This window comes from Oncorhynchus masou, chromosome 29 (assembly GCF_036934945.1).
Source record: "Oncorhynchus masou masou isolate Uvic2021 chromosome 29, UVic_Omas_1.1, whole genome shotgun sequence".
In the NCBI taxonomy this organism is placed as follows: Eukaryota; Metazoa; Chordata; class Actinopteri; order Salmoniformes; family Salmonidae; genus Oncorhynchus; species Oncorhynchus masou.
The window spans coordinates 12,906,331-12,925,406 of NC_088240.1; the positions used below are offsets into that span (position 1 = coordinate 12,906,331).

At 44.6% G+C, this 19,076-nt stretch overlaps 1 protein-coding gene across 1 annotated transcript in view; it reads left to right on the forward strand.

Annotated features, from left to right (window-relative positions):
* The window catches only part of uxs1 (UDP-glucuronate decarboxylase 1), a 98,862-nt gene that overhangs the window by 46,286 nt on the left and 33,500 nt on the right, over positions 1-19,076 (forward strand). Inside the window, exon 9 of the mRNA XM_064944050.1 lies at positions 4,005-4,126. Within this exon, the coding sequence (XP_064800122.1) occupies positions 4,005-4,126 (122 nt within the window). The remainder of the gene's footprint in view (positions 1-4,004; positions 4,127-19,076) is intronic.

Below are 19,076 nucleotides of genomic sequence, written 5' to 3' on the forward strand. Positions count from 1 at the left end.
TGTTCTGTGTACAGACAACTGGTGTTCTGTGTACAGACAACTGGTGTTCTGTGTACAGACAACTGGTGTTCTGTGTACAGACAACTGGTGTTCTGTGTACAGACAACTGGTGTTCTGTGTACAGACAACTGGTGTTCTGTGTACAGACAACTGGTGTTCTGTGTACAGACAACTGGTGTTCTGTGTACAGACAACTGGTGTTCTGTGTACAGACAACTGGTGTTCTGTGTACAGACAACTGGTGTTCTGTGTACAGACAACTGGTGTTCTGTGTACTGTGTAGACAACTGGTGTTCTGTGTACTGACAACTGGTGTTCTGTGTACTGACAACTGGTGTTCTGTGTACTGACAACTGGTGTTCTGTGTACAGACAACTGGTGTTCTGTGTACAGACAACTGGTGTTCTGTGTACAGACAACTGGTGTTCTGTGTACAGACAACTGGTGTTCTGTGTACAGACAACTGGTGTTCTGTGTACAGACAACTGGTGTTCTGTGTACAGACAACTGGTGTTCTGTGTACAGACAACTGGTGTTCTGTGTACAGACAACTGGTGTTCTGTGTACAGACAACTGGTGTTCTGTGTACAGACAACTGGTGTTCTGTGTACAGACAACTGGTGTTCTGTGTACAGACAACTGGTGTTCTGTGTACAGACAACTGGTGTTCTGTGTACAGACAACTGGTGTTCTGTGTACAGACAACTGGTGTTCTGTGTGTACAGACAACTGGTGTTCTGTGTACAGACAACTGGTGTTCTGTGTACTGACAACTGGTGTTCTGTGTACTGACAACTGGTGTTCTGTGTACAGACAACTGGTGTTCTGTGTACAGACAACTGGTGTTCTGTGTACAGACAGCTGGTGTTCTGTGTACAGACAGCTGGTGTTCTGTGTACAGACCGCTGGTGTTCTGTGTACAGACCGCTGGTGTTCTGTGTACAGACCGCTGGTGTTCTGTGTACAGACCGCTGGTGTTCTGTGTACAGACCGCTGGTGTTCTGTGTACAGACCGCTGGTGTTCTGTGTACAGACCGCTGGTGTTCTGTGTACTGACCGCTGGTGTTCTGTGTACTGACAACTGGTGTTCTGTGTACAGACAACTGGTGTTCTGTGTACAGACAACTGGTGTTGTTGTTGTGGCTAGTTGAGGTTCAGCCACAGGTCAGCGGGATGTCTCTGGGGGAGGGAGGATAATGTGTCTGGGCTGGGCTGCTGTCCACTCCTGGCCGGATCAAGGTCCTCAGGGTCTCCAAGCTACCAGCTATCTCCATAAACACCCTGAATTCATACGCATGTATGCACCAATGAGCATACAGTACACGCACACACAAAGACAATGATCACTTTAGTCAATCTTCCGATGCACTCTCTTTCTCACTCTATTTCCTTCTCTCTCTGTCTACCACCCGAAGTCGACTATGCGAGTGGCTGACATGAGCCCATTGCCTACATAGTTTACTGCTAATTGCCAGAGCCTTCAGCCTGCCTCCTTTATTGATCTCTAGGCTTAGGTACGCTGCCCGGACCCCTTTATTAATGATTTATGTGAAGCTAGAGGTGATAGGCTACCCTAGCGAGACAGACCTTTATCGCACCACCACTACAGTAGCCTCCTCTACTGGTGCCGACTGTTGACAGAAAGCGCTAACAGCAATGCTAGGCCTGGAGGACTGGGTGTTTCATGGAGCTATGACTGTGAATCCCCTCAAACCTTAGTTAAAGCTTTGCCAACATGTCGCTTTCTTATGCAAATGAGCGTTGTTTTGTCTTCCTACAGTTCAGTAGTTTTAGCCACAACAGTAACAGGAAAGAAGAAGCTGTTGCAGCTGTTATTGTTTGTTTTGTGTGGTATTCCTTTGTAACTGTCCTCAACTCTGCTCACCACGCCTCTGGATAAAGACAACAGTGCTCTGAGGAACCAATAACCGCATTGCACGCATGCATGCGTTCGTGTGAGCCTTCCCTGGGGTACCAGAGTTATAATAATGAATTATGATATCTAGCTGGCAAACATTAAGTTGTGAACTCTATACTGTAACTAGATCACATGCCAAGTGTTGCACAACAGTGAGTGACTAGCAAGGCTCCGGTCTCTCGTTGTGTGCTTGTAAAACAAACACTATGTGACTGGAGTCTACCAGTACGCTTCATTATGAACAATGATGTGACAGGTGAAATGAAAAACACAATCTTCTTTGTCTCCTAACGTATTGCACAGTTTACTGCATGTATTTACTTTAAAAGGTGGCTACAAATATTTATATCTATAAAATAGTTTTGATGGTATTGAAAAACCTTCCCGTGGCTATTTCCAAATACCCCAGTATATGGTATATATGGTGTGTTAGGTTTTGTTGTAATGAGAAAGGTCAGCTGTGTTCAGCACATGCTCCCCACAGTGTTGAACTAATGAACAGGCCAGCTGTAGGGCTGCTGTCAAAGCCAGAGAGCACAACACACTCGACTACGCCCACTTAACTTTGTGTATGTACAGTAGAAGTCGGAAGTTGACGTACGCTGTTAACACACTATAGTTTTGGCAGGTCGGGTAAGACATCTACTTTGTGCATGACACAAGTCATTTTTCCAACAACAGACAGATTATTTCACTTATAATTCACTGTATCACAATTCCAGTGTATCAGAAGTTTACATACACTAAGTTGACTGTGCCTTTAAACAGCTTGGAGAAGAAAAAAAAATGATGTCATTGCTTTAGAAGCTTCTGATAGGCTAATTGACATTATTTGAGTCAATTGGAGGTGTACCTGTGGATGTATTTCAAGGCCTACCTTCAAACTCAGTGCCTAGTAAAATAAAGTTAAAATTAGAAATAATAATAATAACCTGAAAGGCCACTCAGCAAGGAAGAAGCCACCGCTCTAAATCCTCCATAAAAAACCCAGACTACAGTTTGCAACTTCACATGGGGACAAAGATCATACTTTTTGGAGAAATGTCCTCTGGTCTGATGAAACAAAAATAGAACTGTTTGTCCATAATGACCATCGTTATGTTCGGAGCAAAGAGGGGGAGGCTTACAAGCCGAGGAACACCATGCCACCCGTGAAGAACGGGTGTGGCAGCATCATGTTGTGGGGGTACTTTGCTGCAGGACGGACTGGTGCACTTCACAAAATAGATGGCATCATGTGGAGGGAAAGTTATATGGATATATTATAGCAACATCTCAAGATATCAGTCAGGAAGTGAAAGCTTGGTCGTAGATGGGTCTTCCAAATGAACAATGACCCCAAGCATACTTCCAAAGTTGTGGCAAAATGACCTAAGGACAACAAAGTCAAGATATTGGAGTGGCCATCACAAAGCCCTGACCTCAATTCTTTAGAAAATATGTGGGCAAAACTGAACAGGGTGTGCGAGCAAGGAGGCCTACAAACCTGACTCAGTTACACCAGCTCTGTCAGGAGGAATGGGCCAAAATTCACCCAACTTATTGTGGGAAGCTTGTGGAAGGCTACCCGAAAAGTTGACAGAAGTTAAACAATTTAAATGCAATGCTACCAAATACTAATTGAGTGTATGTAAAATTCTGCCCCACTGGGAATGTGATGAAAGAAATAAAAGCTGAAAGAAATACTTCTCTACTATTATTCTGACATTTTACATTCTTAAAATAAAGTGGTGATCCTAACTGACAGGGAAATTTTATTAGGGTTACATGTCAGTAATTGTGAAAAACTGAGTTTAAATGTATTTGGCTAAGGTGTATGTAAACTTCCGACTTCAACTGTATACATGCTTGCGTACGTGTGAGTGTGTGCAACTTAGTTTCCCTACGCATGCCCTTCAATCATATCGATCCTGTTCACTGTTTATGTCAGATACATTTGAGCTTGTTGCAATAATTACTTCTTTATTTTTCATCCTGAACAACGACTACTAATGGGAGGATTGTGTTTCAGTGGATTTGACATCATAAATAACAGGTGACTGTATTCCTGGTGACTTACACCTGTATTTATGTCTGTCCCCCCCAGACCCAGAAGTGCACCCCCAGAATGAGGAGTACTGGGGTCATGTGAACCCCATCGGCCCCCGGGCCTGCTACGACGAGGGCAAACGCGTCGCTGAGACAATGTGCTACGCCTACATGAAGCAGGTACGGGAGACACTCCCACTTCTGAGTATGATCTGTGTGCTATAACAAATATATGTAGTGCAGAACTATGAGAAGGTAGACTGGCACTGGTAGCTAAGTATTATAGGTTGTGTGTGTGTAATAGAAGACTAGATCTATGAAATAGCCTTGTGTAATATTCCATCACTTTGCTGTGATGAATTGAACTAATATACTTTTCATAACAGTTCTGGCTTTCTTACTCTCTTCTCCTCGCTCTTTTTTTTTCTCTGGAATTGTATCCCTGTTCTAATTGATGTTATCCTACAGCTGGTATGACTGTAGTGTTCTAATTGATGTGTTATCCTATGGCTGGTATGACTGTAGTGTTCTAATTGATGTGTTATCCTATGGCTGGTATGACTGTAGTGTTCTAATTGATGTGTTATCCTACAGCTGGTATGACTGTAGTGTTCTAATTGATGTTATCCTATGGCTGGTATCCTAATTGATGTGTTATCCTATGACTGGTATGACTGTAGTGTTCTAATTGATGTGTTATCCTATGGCTGGTATGACTGTAGTGTTCTAATTGATGTTATCCTATGGCTGGTATGACTGTAGTGTTCTAATTGATGTGTTATCCTATGACTGTTATCCTAATTGATCCTATGACTGGCCTATGACTGGTAGTGTTCTATGACTGTAGTGTTCTAATTGATGTGTTATCCTATGGCTGGTATGACTGTAGTGTTCTAATTGATGTTTTCTCTGGAATTGTATCCCTGTTCTAATTGGTGTTATCCTATGGCTGGTATGACTGCACAGAGGAGAATATATCAAACCTGTAACACCTCTGTCATTGTGCCTGTATGTGACACACACACCACACACACACACACACACACACACACACACACACACACACACACGTTCACATGCACACAAGTGGACACACACACACCTACACTGAACAACTGCTGTCCAGACATCTACTGTGGTTTCTCATGACAGAGTGGGCAGTAAACCCAGGTACGTCTAGAGAAAAATAACATCCACCCAGGCTATGAAATTGGTATTTCTATGTTTATTACCCAGGCTGTGAAATGTATGGATATTCGTATATGCATGTTAATGACCCTTCAGAGCACTCGGCTGTGATTGGAGTGTATTATTGTACTGTTCTTTGAGCTGACAATCTGGCAGAAGGCAATCATTTTCTGTTATTTCATTTTCCCCCCCAGACAAAGTTCTGTCTTTGAATGACCATTACATTTCTGATTGCCATTTAGATGGGTGGTTTGCTTCACTGGGAATTTCAAACTCTATGCGCACACACAGTTTCTAGTGGTTTAAGTATTGCATTGCAACCAGGCCAGTAGTCTAGTATTTTGTGCAGATGGGGGTTAAGATGGACACGTTTGTTCATATCCAATAACAGGTTAATAACAAAATGCAATTGTTTGCCATAGTGAGAAGAGAGAACATCACTTTATTTTCTTTTATGTTCTAAAATAATTAGAAATAGGCATCTATTTCCGAGGCTATGTTATTCCATCATTGCAGAATAATCCTTCACACGAGGTAGCCTATAGGCCTTCAACAAGTTCAGATACCATTCTTCCCGTCTCTCATTTCATTGTACCCATTTCACAGTAGTAAATAGTTAAGTTTTTCAAGCATTTTGCTCTAGGCCATCCGATCTGGACCACAGTTTATTAACGATAGAACGGATAATTGTAGACTGTTTCTTTCTGTATGTCAGAATACTGTCATTTCTAATTTCTTGTAGAAAATATTTCATTTGTAAACATAATACATATTTTCATAACCTTTGCAGAATAAATTCCTAATATGTTCTGGCATATTCCCAATGTATACTACAACAAATTACCAGACACATCTACCATTTAATTAGGCCTATTAGATTAAAGTATTTATTTCAAGTATTTTTCTCTATAAATAAGATAGGTAGCGTGGTTTATAACGGAGTAGAATTTTACAGGTGAACAGACAGTTGATATTTTGCATTGAAGTGTGTAGGTTACCACTGTAAATGGACAATGTTTCAGAATTCGTGGGTAAGGTGCAGCATATATGTTTGAGAAAAAGTAAATGCGAAACTTTAGGCCCTTACAAACGATCAAACCGTCTGTTCACAGGTCCACATCAATTTGCAATTGTTTTTCAGATGCTTTTTTGTCTGTCAGATAACCCGAGGCCAACCGCAAATGTACCTGCAAAAGTTTAACATTCTGCCATCAAACCTCCAAAGACATTTGATCAAGTTCGCCATTGCTATTTCTTTTAGAAACTGCCTCGGCCTATTTCCAATGCTTTCAAAGTATATAGCAAATAAGGGTGTGATTGTCATCAATAATGGGGAATGATGTGGAGTAATAATGATTGTTCACACGCACAGTTTCAGGGCGGATCTGATTTTAGAATGGAAAACATGTGTATGTATGGCATGCGCCAAGTTTTTATACATCTCAATAGTTTTGCAAGTGCGCAGTATAACAGTTATAAATGGGGCCCCAGACCTTTTGACAGAGGCTGAAGTAAAGATTACAACACAGACCTTCTGACAGAGGCTGAAGTAAAGATTACAACACAGACCTTTTGACAGAGGCTGAAGTAAAGATTACAACACAGACCTTTTGACAGAGGCTGAAGTAAAGATTACGACACAGACCTTCTGACAGAGGCTGAAGTAAAGATTACAACACAGACCTTTTGACAAGGCTGAAGTAAAGATTACAACACAGACCTTTTGACAGAGGCTGAAGTAAAGATTACAACACAGACCTTCTGACAGAGGCTGAAGTAAAGATTACAACACAGACCTTTTGACAGAGGCTGAAGTAAAGATTACAACACAGACCTTTTGACAGAGGCTGAAGTAAAGATTACAACACAGACCTTCTGACAGAGGCTGAAGTAAAGATTACAACACAGACCTTTTGACAAGGCTGAAGTAAAGATTACAACACAGACCTTCTGACAGAGGCTGAAGTAAAGATTACAACACAGACCTTTTGACAAGGCTGAAGTAAAGATTACAACACAGACCTTCTGACAGAGGCTGAAGTAAAGATTACAACACAGACCTTTTGACAGAGGCTGAAGTAAAGATTACAACACAGACCTTTTGACAGAGGCTGAAGTAAAGATTACGACACAGACCTTCTGACAGAGGCTGAAGTAAAGATTACAACACAGACCTTTTGACAAGGCTGAAGTAAAGATTACAACACAGACCTTTTGACAGAGGCTGAAGTAAAGATTACAACACAGACCTTCTGACAGAGGCTGAAGTAAAGATTACAACACAGACCTTTTGACAGAGGCTGAAGTAAAGATTACAACACAGACCTTTTGACAGAGGCTGAAGTAAAGATTACAACACAGACCTTCTGACAGAGGCTGAAGTAAAGATTACAACACAGACCTTCTGACAGAGGCTGAAGTAAAGATTACAACACAGACCTTTTGACAAGGCTGAAGTAAAGATTACAACACAGACCTTTTGACAAGGCTGAAGTAAAGATTACAACACAGACCTTCTGACAGAGGCTGAAGTAAAGATTACAACACAGACCTTTTGACAAGGCTGAAGTAAAGATTACAACACAGACCTTCTGACAGAGGCTGAAGTAAAGATTACAACACAGACCTTTTGACAAGGCTGAAGTAAAGATTACAACACAGACCTTCTGACAGAGGCTGAAGTAAAGATTACAACACAGACCTTCTGACAGAGGCTGAAGTAAAGATTACAACAGTACTGCCAAGGACAGACTTTTGGATGCTAAAACAAAGTCAGCCTACGCATGTGGAAATGTTGTATAATGCACCTTTCAACAGAAAATCACAGTCCGGGGTAAAAACCGTGGACATTTTAAAATAAAATATAAACAAAGTTTTACGTGAGAAGGCATTGGTCTGAAGCCAAAAAAAAATGTGTATGCAGGGTGCTTAGGACTCAAACTTTCTTAAACATAGCATAGACCAGCGTTTCCCAAACTCAGTCCTCAGGACACCAAGGGGTGCACCTATTATTATTTTTTGCCCTAGCACTACCCAGCTGATTCAAATTACCAAAGCTTGATGATTAGTTGATTATCTGAATACTGTTTGCAGTGCAAAGGACAAAACAAAAACGTTCACCCCTTTGGGACCCGAGGACCGAGTTTGGGAAAGCCTGACATAGACCAACATAGGAATTGTAGACCAGGTCGCAATTGTAAATGAGAACTTGTTCTCAACTTGCCTACCTGGTGAAATAAATAAAATAAAAAATAGCTACTATAGTAAGTCAAAGCAGTATGCTAAAAACAAAGAACATGGATGAAGTAGTCATTGTGGGGCTCGTGAATTTCCTTCCTTTTTTAGCTTCAGACCAATGCCTATTTCTCACTTAGTTTTTAGTTTTTGATAGATGGACGGATGTATTGATAGATGGACAGATGTATTGGGGCGGCAGGGTAGCCTAGTGGTTAGAGTGTTGGACTAGTAACCCGGAAGGTGACAAGGTACAAATCTGTCGTTCTGCCCCTGAAAAGGCAGTTAACCCACTGTTCCTAGGCCGTCATTGAAAATAAGAATTTGTTCTTAACTGACTTGCCTAGTTAAATAAAGGTAAAAATGTATTGATAGATGGACAGATGGATAATTAGACCCTCACTCTTCCTCTGCTATTAGCACACCATCTTTATGAATATTCCCCGTTCTCTCTCCCTCCTGATTGACACCAGCCTTTGACTATCTTATTCCATTGATGCTGCTGGCCTTTCATGTGGGCCAGGTGATATTTATGTATCTCTTCCTTCCATCCCTCTCCTCATCCCTGGCATGGGAGGATTCCAAGAAAAAGCCTGCCTCCCATTATGTTGTCTTCCTTCTCGGAGGCAGGTGGAATTTGAATATGGCAAATTACATCTGTCAGCCGGCCCCCTTTTAATTGAAATGCGTTGACATTTTAGACGAGATGAGTGTAGGTTGGGAAGAGGAGGGGGAGGCATGTTTGTCTACCTCCGTGGACAGAAGGTTATCAGTGATAATATATGCCGTTTAGCAGATGGTTTTATCCAAAGCCACTTACCGCGTGCTTACCCAGGATCCTTGGCGTTGCAAGCGCTTGGGGCGGCAGGGTAGCCTAGTGGTTAGAGCGTTGGACTAGTAACCGAAAGGTTGCAAGTTCAAATCCCCGAGCTGACAAGGTACAATCATCATCTGTCATTCTGCCCCTGAACAGGCAGTTAACCCACTGTTCCTAGGCCGTCATTGAAAATAAGAATTTGTTCTTAACTGACTTGCCTAGTAAAGTAAAGGTCAAATAAAAAAGAAAATAGAAATAAAAGAAAAGAGAAAATGTTCTACCAACTGAGCCAGTTGTAATGGATGATTGGACAGACGTGTCGCCGAGTGGTCTCTTTTTGGTTATATGGTAGATGGTGGTTAGTTAGACTCTGACCAGACCAGACATTCACCAGGGGTGTGAACTTTTATTAGTTGGACCCCCAGGGTTTCAAAACCTCACTTCTCAGTCACCTCTGTAATTGGAACTAATAGATAGCAGGAGATGAAAGCATTAGTGTCAGGTTGGTGTAATGTATATATTATGTAATGTGTGATATTACAGGAGAGTATGCGTTAGGCTTGGTGATATACTGTATACTGATGTATTTTGAAATAGGGCCGGTATGATTTTCAATACCGGAAAAAAATAAATATATATATATATACAATGTTGTATCTGCGTGTTCCGCCACTGCTTATACAGAGCCTTAGGGAAGTATTCAGAACCTTGACTTTTTCCACATTTTGTTATGTAACAGCCCTGTTCCAAATATGGATGATTTTTTTTATTTTAATCGTCATGAATCTAGACACAAAACACCATAATCACAAAGTGAAAACAGCTTTTATAATTTTTTGCAAAGGTGTTAAAAATAAAAAACTGAGATGCCATATTCATATAAGTATTCAGACCCTTTGCTATGAGACTCGAAATAGAGATTAGTGCATCCTGTTTGCATTGATCATCCTTGAGATGTTTCTACAACTTGATTGGAATCCACCTGTGGTAAATTCAATTAATTGGACATGATTTGGAAAGGCACACGCCTGTCTATATAAGGTCCCACAGTTGACAGTGTATGTCAGAGCAAAAACCAAGCCATGAGTTTGAAGGAATTGTCCGTAGAGCTCAGAGATAGGATTGTGTCGAGGCATAGATCTGGGGAAGGGTACCAAAACATTTCTGCAGCATTAAATGTCCCCAAGAACACAGTGACCTTTAATGCCAGGCGGCCAGACTCTTCCTAGATCTGGCCGCCCGGCCAAGCTGAGCAACTCAATGGTTACTCTGACAGAGCTTCAGAGTACCTCTGTGGAAATGGGAGAACCTTCCAGAAGGACCGCCATCTCTGCAGCACTCCACCAATCAGGCCTTTATGGTAGATTGGCCAGACAGAAGACCCTCCTCAGTAAAAGGCACTACAGTTTGCCAAAAGGCACCTAAAGGCACTACAGTTTGCCAAAAGGCACCTAAAGGACTCTCAGACCATGAGAAACAAGATTCTCTGATCTGAGGAAACCAAGATTGAACTATTTGGTTTGAATGCCAAGTGGCATGTCTGGAGGAAACCTGGCACCATCCCTACGGTGAAGCATGGTGGTGGCAGCATCATGCTGTGGGATTGTTTTTCAGCGGTAGGGACTGGAAGACTAGTCAGGATTGAGGGAAAGATGAGCCAAGGACAGAGAGATCCTTGATGAAAACCTGATCCAGAGCGCTCAGGACCTCAGACTGGGGCAAAGGTTCACCTTCCAACAGGACAACAACCCTAAGCACAGCCAAGACAACGTAGGAATGACTTCGGGGCTTGTCTGAATGTTCTTGAGTGGCCTGGCCAGATCCCGTTACTTGAAGCCAATCGAACATCTTTGTAGAGACCTGAAAATAGCTGTGCAGCAACGCTTCCCATGCAACCTGACAGAGCTTGAGAGGATCTGCAGAGAAGAGTGGGATAAACTCACTAAATACAGAAGACTCCAGGCTGTAATCGCTGTCACAGGTTCTTCAACAATAAAGGGTCTGAATACTTATGCAAATGTGATATTTCTGTTTTTTGATACAATTTCAAAATGCTGTTTTGTCCTTATGGGGTATTGTATGTAGATTGATGAGGGGGGAAAACGATTTAATCAATTTTAGAACAAGGCTGTAACGTAACAAAATGTGGAAAAAGTCATGGTGGCTGAATACTTTCCGAATGGACTGTACATATAAACTGTGTAAACAGTATTTAAGTGTTATTAAAGTGACCAGTGTTCAATAACTCTATGTACATAGGGCAAAGCAATCGCTATAGTGCATGGTAGAGTACCAGGTGGTAGCCGGCTAGTAACAGTGATTAAGGTTCAGGGCAGGGAACTGTGTAGAGGCTGGCTAGCGGTGACTGTTTCACAGTCTAATGTCCTGGAGGTAGAAGCTGTTTATTAGTCTCTCGGTCCCAGCTTTGATGCCCCTGTACTGTCACCTCCTCCTACTTGTCTTCTCCTGTCTCCACTGTCCATCACACCTTCCAGAATTCCTTGATGGTCTAGCCTCTTCGGTGAGATGCCTGGGAGTCCTACCGGAGAGTTTACCACAAGATGTGGATTATTATTGCCACGGCTGTGTACATCACTCCCCAAGCTGAAACCAAAAATGCTCTCAAACATCTGAACAAACTAGAAACAACGTACCCGGAGGCAGCGTTAACTTCTTGATACTACCCATCCCGTATCCGGGATTGTGAATACAGCCTCAGGCTCATTAGCATAACGCAACGTTAACAATTTCTGAAAATCGCAAATGAAATGAAAATAATATGCCTGCTCTCAAGCTTAGCCTTTTCTTAACAACACTGTCATCTCAGATTTTCAAAATATGCTTTTGAACCATAGCAAATCAAGCATTTGTGTAAGAGTATTGTAAGCTAGCTTAGCATTTTGCATAGCATTTAGCACGCAACATTTTCACAAAAACCAGATAACCAAATAAATAAAATCATTTACCTTTGAAGAACTTCGGATGTTTTCAATGAGGAGACTCTCAGTTACATAGCAAATGTTCAGTTTTTCCTGAAAGAATTTTTGTGTAGGAGAAATCGCTCCGTTTTGTACATCATATTTGGCTAACGAAACAAAAATTCAGTCACCAAAACGTCAAACTTTTTCCAAATTAACTCCATAATATCGACCGAAACATGGCAGACGTTGTTTAGAATCAATCCTCAAGGTGTTTTTTCACATATCTCTTAATTTATATGCCGTTCGTGGAAGCCTGCTTTCGTCTCAGAATCCCATGGAAAAATACCAGCAGCTGAAAATGACGCACCAATTTCGACGGAGGACACCGGGCAAATGTAGTCTCTTATGGTCAATCTTCCAATGATATGCCTACAAATACGTCACAATGCTGCAGACACCTTGGGGAAACGATAGATAGGGCAGGCTCATTCCTGTCGCATTCACAGCCATATAAGGAGACAATGGAAAACAGAGCCTCAAAAATCCTGCTCATTTCCTGGTTGCAGTTTCATCTTGGTTTTGCCTGAAGCTCACGTTCTGGGGCACTCACAGACAATATCTTTGCAGTTCTGGAAACTTCAGAGTGTTTACTTGCCAAAGCTATCAAATATGCATAGTCGAGCATCTTTTTGTGACAAAATATCTTGTTTAAAACGGGAACGTTCTTCATCCAAAAATGAAATAGCGCCCCCAGAGTTTCAAGAGGTTAATTGTCTCTGGGGACTTTAACAAAATTAATTTGAGAACTGTGCTCCTGATTTACTTTCAATGTATTGACTATCCAACTTGCGGAAACTCCACGCTTGACCACTGCTACACGTCTTTTCTACACAGGTACAAGGCCCTCTTCCGTCCTCCTTTTGGAAAATCGGACCACAACTCCATTTTGCTCCTTCCTGGCTACAAACAAATATTCGAGGGATGTATGTACACCGCTGGTCTGACCAATCAGAATCCATGCTCCAAGACTGTTGTCATCATGTGGACTGGACCGTGTTCCGGGTCGCTCCTGGGGATAACATCAATGAATACGCCGACTCAGTCATCGGATTCATTTAAAAAACTTTGTTATGATACCAATGGTGTCTTTTAAAACTTACCCAAATCCAAAAACCTGGATTGATGGCAGCCTTGTCGGGAAGCTGAAGGATGAGATGCTGCTTATAAACACAATGTGTCACCGGTCACTTTGCCGTATGTTTAAACAGCACAAATACTACCTACGCATATCGATCAAGGGTGGCGAGACACAAGTATAGCTAGAACAGTTCAATTCAGCAGGTCAGACACAAAGCGTCTGTGGTAGGGACTTCCAACGATCACGGATTACAAAAAGAAAGCCAGTCACGTCGCGGACACCAATGCCGACCTACCGGGCGAGCTAAACACCTTTTTTCTCACGCTTCAAACATAACGACTCTGAGCTGCCGAAGAGAGACTTTGAGGACCACGTGAGCTATGTGCTTACCGGCTCCACAGAGGACGTAAGTAAGGAAAGGTAATGGGGATACCAATGTAAGTCATTCAAACGTGCCAACCCTGCGATGCTGCCAGCCAAGACGGTATCCTTAGCCGCACCCTCAGAGCATGTGCAGACCACCGAGCTGTTGTGTTTTCTGACACTTTCCATCTCTCTAGCTCAGGCCGTTATCAAGATATTCACTGTCATCCCCGTACCCAAGAAAGGGAAAGGAACTGAACTGAATGACTACCAATCTGTAGCACTCACTTCTGTCATCATGAAGTGCTTTGAGAGACTAGTCAAAGACTTCAACACCACCTCCCTCCCCGACACAAATCAAATCAAATTTGTTTGTCACATACACATGGTTAGCAGATGTTAATGTGAGTGTAGCGGAATGCTTGTGCTTCTAGTTCCAACAATGCAGTAATAACCAACAAATAATCTAATCTAACTAACAATCTAACTAACTATTCCAAAACTACTACCTTATACACACAAGTGTAAAGGGATCATGAAGTGCTTTGAGAGACTAGTCAAAGACCACAACACCACCTCCCTCCCCAACACACTCCACCTTCCAATTTGCCTACTGCCCCAACAGATCCATGGACAACGTAATCACCATTGCGCTGCACACTGCCCCCACCCTCCTGGACAACAGGAATGTGAGGACAGATAGGTTATTTATTTACCTGGCACCTCCTCCCTGTAGGCTGTCTCATCAGGTCTACCACTGCTGTGTTGTCAACAAACTTGATGATTGATTTGGAGATGTGCGGTGCCACGCAGTCATAGGTGAACAGGGAGTATAGGAGTTGGCTGGGCACGCACTCCCGCGGAGCCCCAGTTTTGAGGATCAGCGTGGCGGGGATGTTGTTGCCTACCCACACAACTTAGGGTCTGCTAGTCAGGAAGTCCAGGACCTAGTTGCACAGTGAGGGGTTCAGACCCAGGGCCCTGAGTTTAATGATGAGCTTGGAAGCTACTATGGTGTTGAAGGCTGAGCTGAAGTCAATGAACAGCATTCTTACATAGGTATTTCTCTTGTCCAGGTGGGATAGGGCAGTGTTCAGTTAAATGGCTATTGCACTGCACACGGGATCTAGGTTGTCAGGTAAGGTAGAGTCGATATGATCCTTAACTCTCAAAGCACTTCATGATGAAGTGAGTTCTACGGGGCGATAGTCATTTAGTACAGTTACGCTTTCTTGCGTATAGGAACAATGGTGAACATCTTGAAGCAAGTGGGGACAACAGACTGGGATATGGAGAGATTTAACATGTCCAGCTGGTCGGCACATGCTCTGAAGATGTTGCTTGGGATGCCTTCTGGCCGGCAGACTTGTGAGGGTTAACACGCTTAAATGACTTACTCATGTCGGCCACGGAAATGAGAGTGTATAATCCTCGTGAGCGGAGGGGGCCTTGGTCGGCGGCTCAATGTTTTCCTCAAAGCGGGCGACTTATCTTTTGCGTGGTGGTTAATGACAGATTGTACTCTTATTGTTCTCTTGTTGTTCTATTAATTTTCCCTCAGTGTCGTCCCCTTCATTTTCATTCCTCAGGTGTAAGTGCCGGTACTTTAGGATTGGTGTGTGTTTGGGAGGATGGTATTAAAACACTGCAGCTACCTCAGACCTTATTGCTGTTATTACGCTGGCAGAGTTTTGCCAGTGCGTGTTTGTGTGTATACACGGCAACACATCAGAGTGCAGGTTCTAAAAGCTGGGCGGAACAAAACTTGAGCAGAAGTGAAAAGAAAGTATGTTTAGCAATGTCCTGAATCCATTCTCTCTGAGAGAATGAGATTTTCTCTCCTCCCCCAGGAGGAATGGGTTATATCTCCGTGCGTTGTGATAGGAAACCCGGTGCAGAGTTGCCATGCCAGACGGGTATGGTATTCAGAGATACCGGGAAGGAAGGCTTTTAGCACTTAGGCCACAGCATGACAGGCACCTCATTATCAGTTTGCTTCTACAAGACAATATTTCCATTTCTTTGGGTACTGTGTTCTTTCTTGCCTTTTTAAATGATCCGTTCCGAGCCTTTTTCCTCTCTAGATGAGTCAAAGGGGATTGTGCGGCACCTTTTAGCTGGCTTTGTACACTATAGTTACCCAGAGTAGAGAGAGCAGCTAGCAATCATTTAACATTTACATTTAAGTCATTTAGCAGACGCTCTTATCCAGAGCGACTTACAAATTGGTGAATTCACCTTCTGACATCCAGTGGAACAGCCACTTTACAATAGTGCATCTAAGTCATTAAGGGGGGGTGAGAAGGATTACTTATCCTATCCTAGGTATTCCTTGAAGAGGTGGGGTTTCAGGTGTCTCCGGAAGGTGGTGATTGACTCCGCTGTCCTGGCGTCGTGAGGGAGTTTGTTCCACCATTGGGGGCCAGAGCAGCGAACAGTTTTGACTGGGCTGAGCGGGAACTGTACTTCCTCAATGGTAGGGAGGCGAGCAGGCCAGAGGTGGATGAACGCAGTGCCCTTGCTTGGGTGTAGGGCCTGATCAGAGCCTGGAGGTACTGCGGTGCCGTTCCCCTCACAGCTCCGTAGGCAAGCACCATGGTCTTGTAGCGGATGCGAGCTTCAACTGGAAGCCAGTGGAGAGAGCGGAGGAGCGGGGTGACGTGAGAGAACTTGGGAAGGTTGAACACCAGACGGGCTGCGGCGTTCTGGATGAGTTGTAGGGGTTTAATGGCACAGGCAGGGAGCCCAGCCAACAGCGAGTTGCAGTAATCCAGACGGGAGATGACAAGTGCCTGGATTAGGACCTGCGCCGCTTCCTGTGTGAGGCAGGGTCGTACTCTGCGGATGTTGTAGAGCATGAACCTACAGGAACGGGCCACCGCCATGATGTTGGTTGAGAACGACAGGGTGTTGTCCAGGATCACGCCAAGGTTCTTAGCGCTCTGGGAGGAGGACACAATGGAGTTGTCAACCGTGATGGCGAGATCATGGAACGGGCAGTCCTTCCCGGGAGGAAGAGCAGCTCCGTCTTGCCGAGGTTCAGCTTGAGGTGGTGATCCGTCATCCACACTGATATGTCTGCCAGACATGCAGAGATGCGATTCGCCACCTGGTCATCAGAAGGGGGAAAGGAGAAGATTAATTGTGTGTCGTCTGCATAGCAATGATAGGAGAGACCATGTGAGGTTATGACAGAGCCAAGTGACTTGGTGTATAGCGAGAATAGGAGAGGGCCTAGAACAGAGCCCTGGGGGACACCAGTGGTGAGAGCGCGTGGCGAGGAGACAGATTCTCGCCACGCCACCTGGTAGGAGCGACCTGTCAGGTAGGACGCAATCCAAGCGTGGGCCGCGCCGGAGATGCCCAACTCGGAGAGGGTGGAGAGGAGGATCTGATGGTTCACAGTATCGAAGGCAGCCGATAGGTCTAGAAGGATGAGAGCAGAGGAGAGAGAGTTAGCTTTAGCAGTGCGGAGCGCCTCCGTGATGCAGAGAAGAGCAGTCTCAGTTGAATGACTAGTCTTGAAACCTGACTGATTTGGATCAAGAAGGTCATTCTGAGAGAGATAGAGGGAGAGCTGGCCAAGGACGGCACGTTCAAGAGTTTTGGAGAGAAAAGAAAGAAGGGATACTGGTCTGTAGTTGTTGACATCGGAGGGATCGAGTGTAGGTTTCTTCAGAAGGGGTGCAACTCTCGCTCTCTTGAAGACGGAAGGGACGTAGCCAGCGGTCAGGGATGAGTTGATGAGCGAGGTGAGGTAAGGGAGAAGGTCCCCGGAAATGGTCTGGAGGAGAGAGGAGGGATAGGGTCGAGCGGGCAGGTTGTTGGGCGGCCGGCCGTCACAAGAAGCGAGATTTCATCTGGAGAGAGAGGGGAGAAAGAGGTCAGAGCACAGGGTAGGGCAGTGTGAGCAGAACCAGCGGTGTCGTTTGACTTAGCAACGAGGATCGGATGTCGTCGACCTTCTTTTCAAAATGGTTGACGAAGTCATCTGCAGAGAGGGAGGAGGGGGGAGGGGAGGAGGATTCAGAAGGGAGGAGAAGGTGGCAAAGAGCTTCCTAGGGTTAGAGGCAGATGCTTGGAATTTAGAGTGGTAGAAAGTGGCTTTAGCAGCAGAGACAGAGGAGGAAAATGTAGAGAGGAGGGAGTGAAAGGATGCCAGGTCCGCAGGGAGGCGGGTTTTCCTCCATTTCCGCTCGGCTGCCCGGAGCTCTGTTCTGTGAGCTCGCAATGAGTCATCGAGCCACGGAGCGGGAGGGGAGGACCGAGCCGGCCTGGAGGATAGGGGACATAGAGAGTCAAAGGATGCAGAAAGGGAAGAGAGGAGGGTTGAGGAGGCAGAGTCAGGAGAAAGGTTGGAGAAGGTATGAGCAGAGGGAAGAGATGAAAGGATGGAAGAGGAAAGAGTAGCGGGGGAGAGAGAGCGAAGGTTGGGACGGCGCGATACCATCCGAGTAGGGGCAGTGTGGGAAGTGTTGGATGAGAGCGAGAGGGAAAAGGATACAAGGTAGTGGTCGGAGACTTGGAGGGGAGTTGCAGTGAGGTTAGTGGAAGAACAGCATCTAGTAAAGATGAGGTCGAGCGTATTGCCTGCCTTGTGAGTAGGGGGGGAAGGTGGGAGGGTGAGGTCAAAAGAGGAGAGGAGTGGAAAGAAGGAGGCAGAGAGGAATGAGTCAAAGGTAGACGTGGGGAGGTTAAAGTCGCCCAGGACTGTGAGAGGTGAGCCGTCCTCAGGAAAGGAGCTTATCAAGGCATCAAGCTCATTGATGAACTCTCCGAGGGAACCTGGAGGGCGATAAATGATAAGAATGTTAAGCTTGAAAGGGCTGGTAACTGTGACAGCATGGAATTCAAAGGAGGCGATAGATAGATGGGTAAGGGGAGAGAGAGAGAATGACCACTTGGGAGAGATGAGGATCCCGGTGCCACCACCCCGCTGACCAGAAGCTCTCGGGGTGTGCGAGAACACGTGGGTGGACGAAGAGAGAGCAGTAGGAGTAGCAGTGTTATCTGTGGTGATCCATGTTTCCGTCAGTGCCAGGAAGTCGAGGGACTGGAGGGAGGCATAGGCTGAGATGAACTCTGCCTTGTTGGCCGCAGATCGGCAGTTCCAGAGGCTACCGGAGACCAGGAACTCCACGTGGGTCGTGCGCGCTGGGACCACCAGATTAGGGTGGCCGCGGCCACGCGGTGTGAGCGTTTGTATGGTCTGTGCAGAGAGGAGAGAACAGGGATAGATAGACACATAGTTAACAGGGTACAGAAGAGGCTACGCTAATGCAAAGGAGATTGGAATGACAAGTGGACTACACGTCTCGAATGTTCAGAAAGTTAAGCTTACGTAGCAAGAATCTTATTGACTAAAATGATTGAAATGAAACAGTACTGCTGGAGTAGGCTAGCTGGTAGTGGCTGCGATGTTGACACTACACTAATCAAGTCGTTCCGTCGAGTGTAATAGTTTCTACA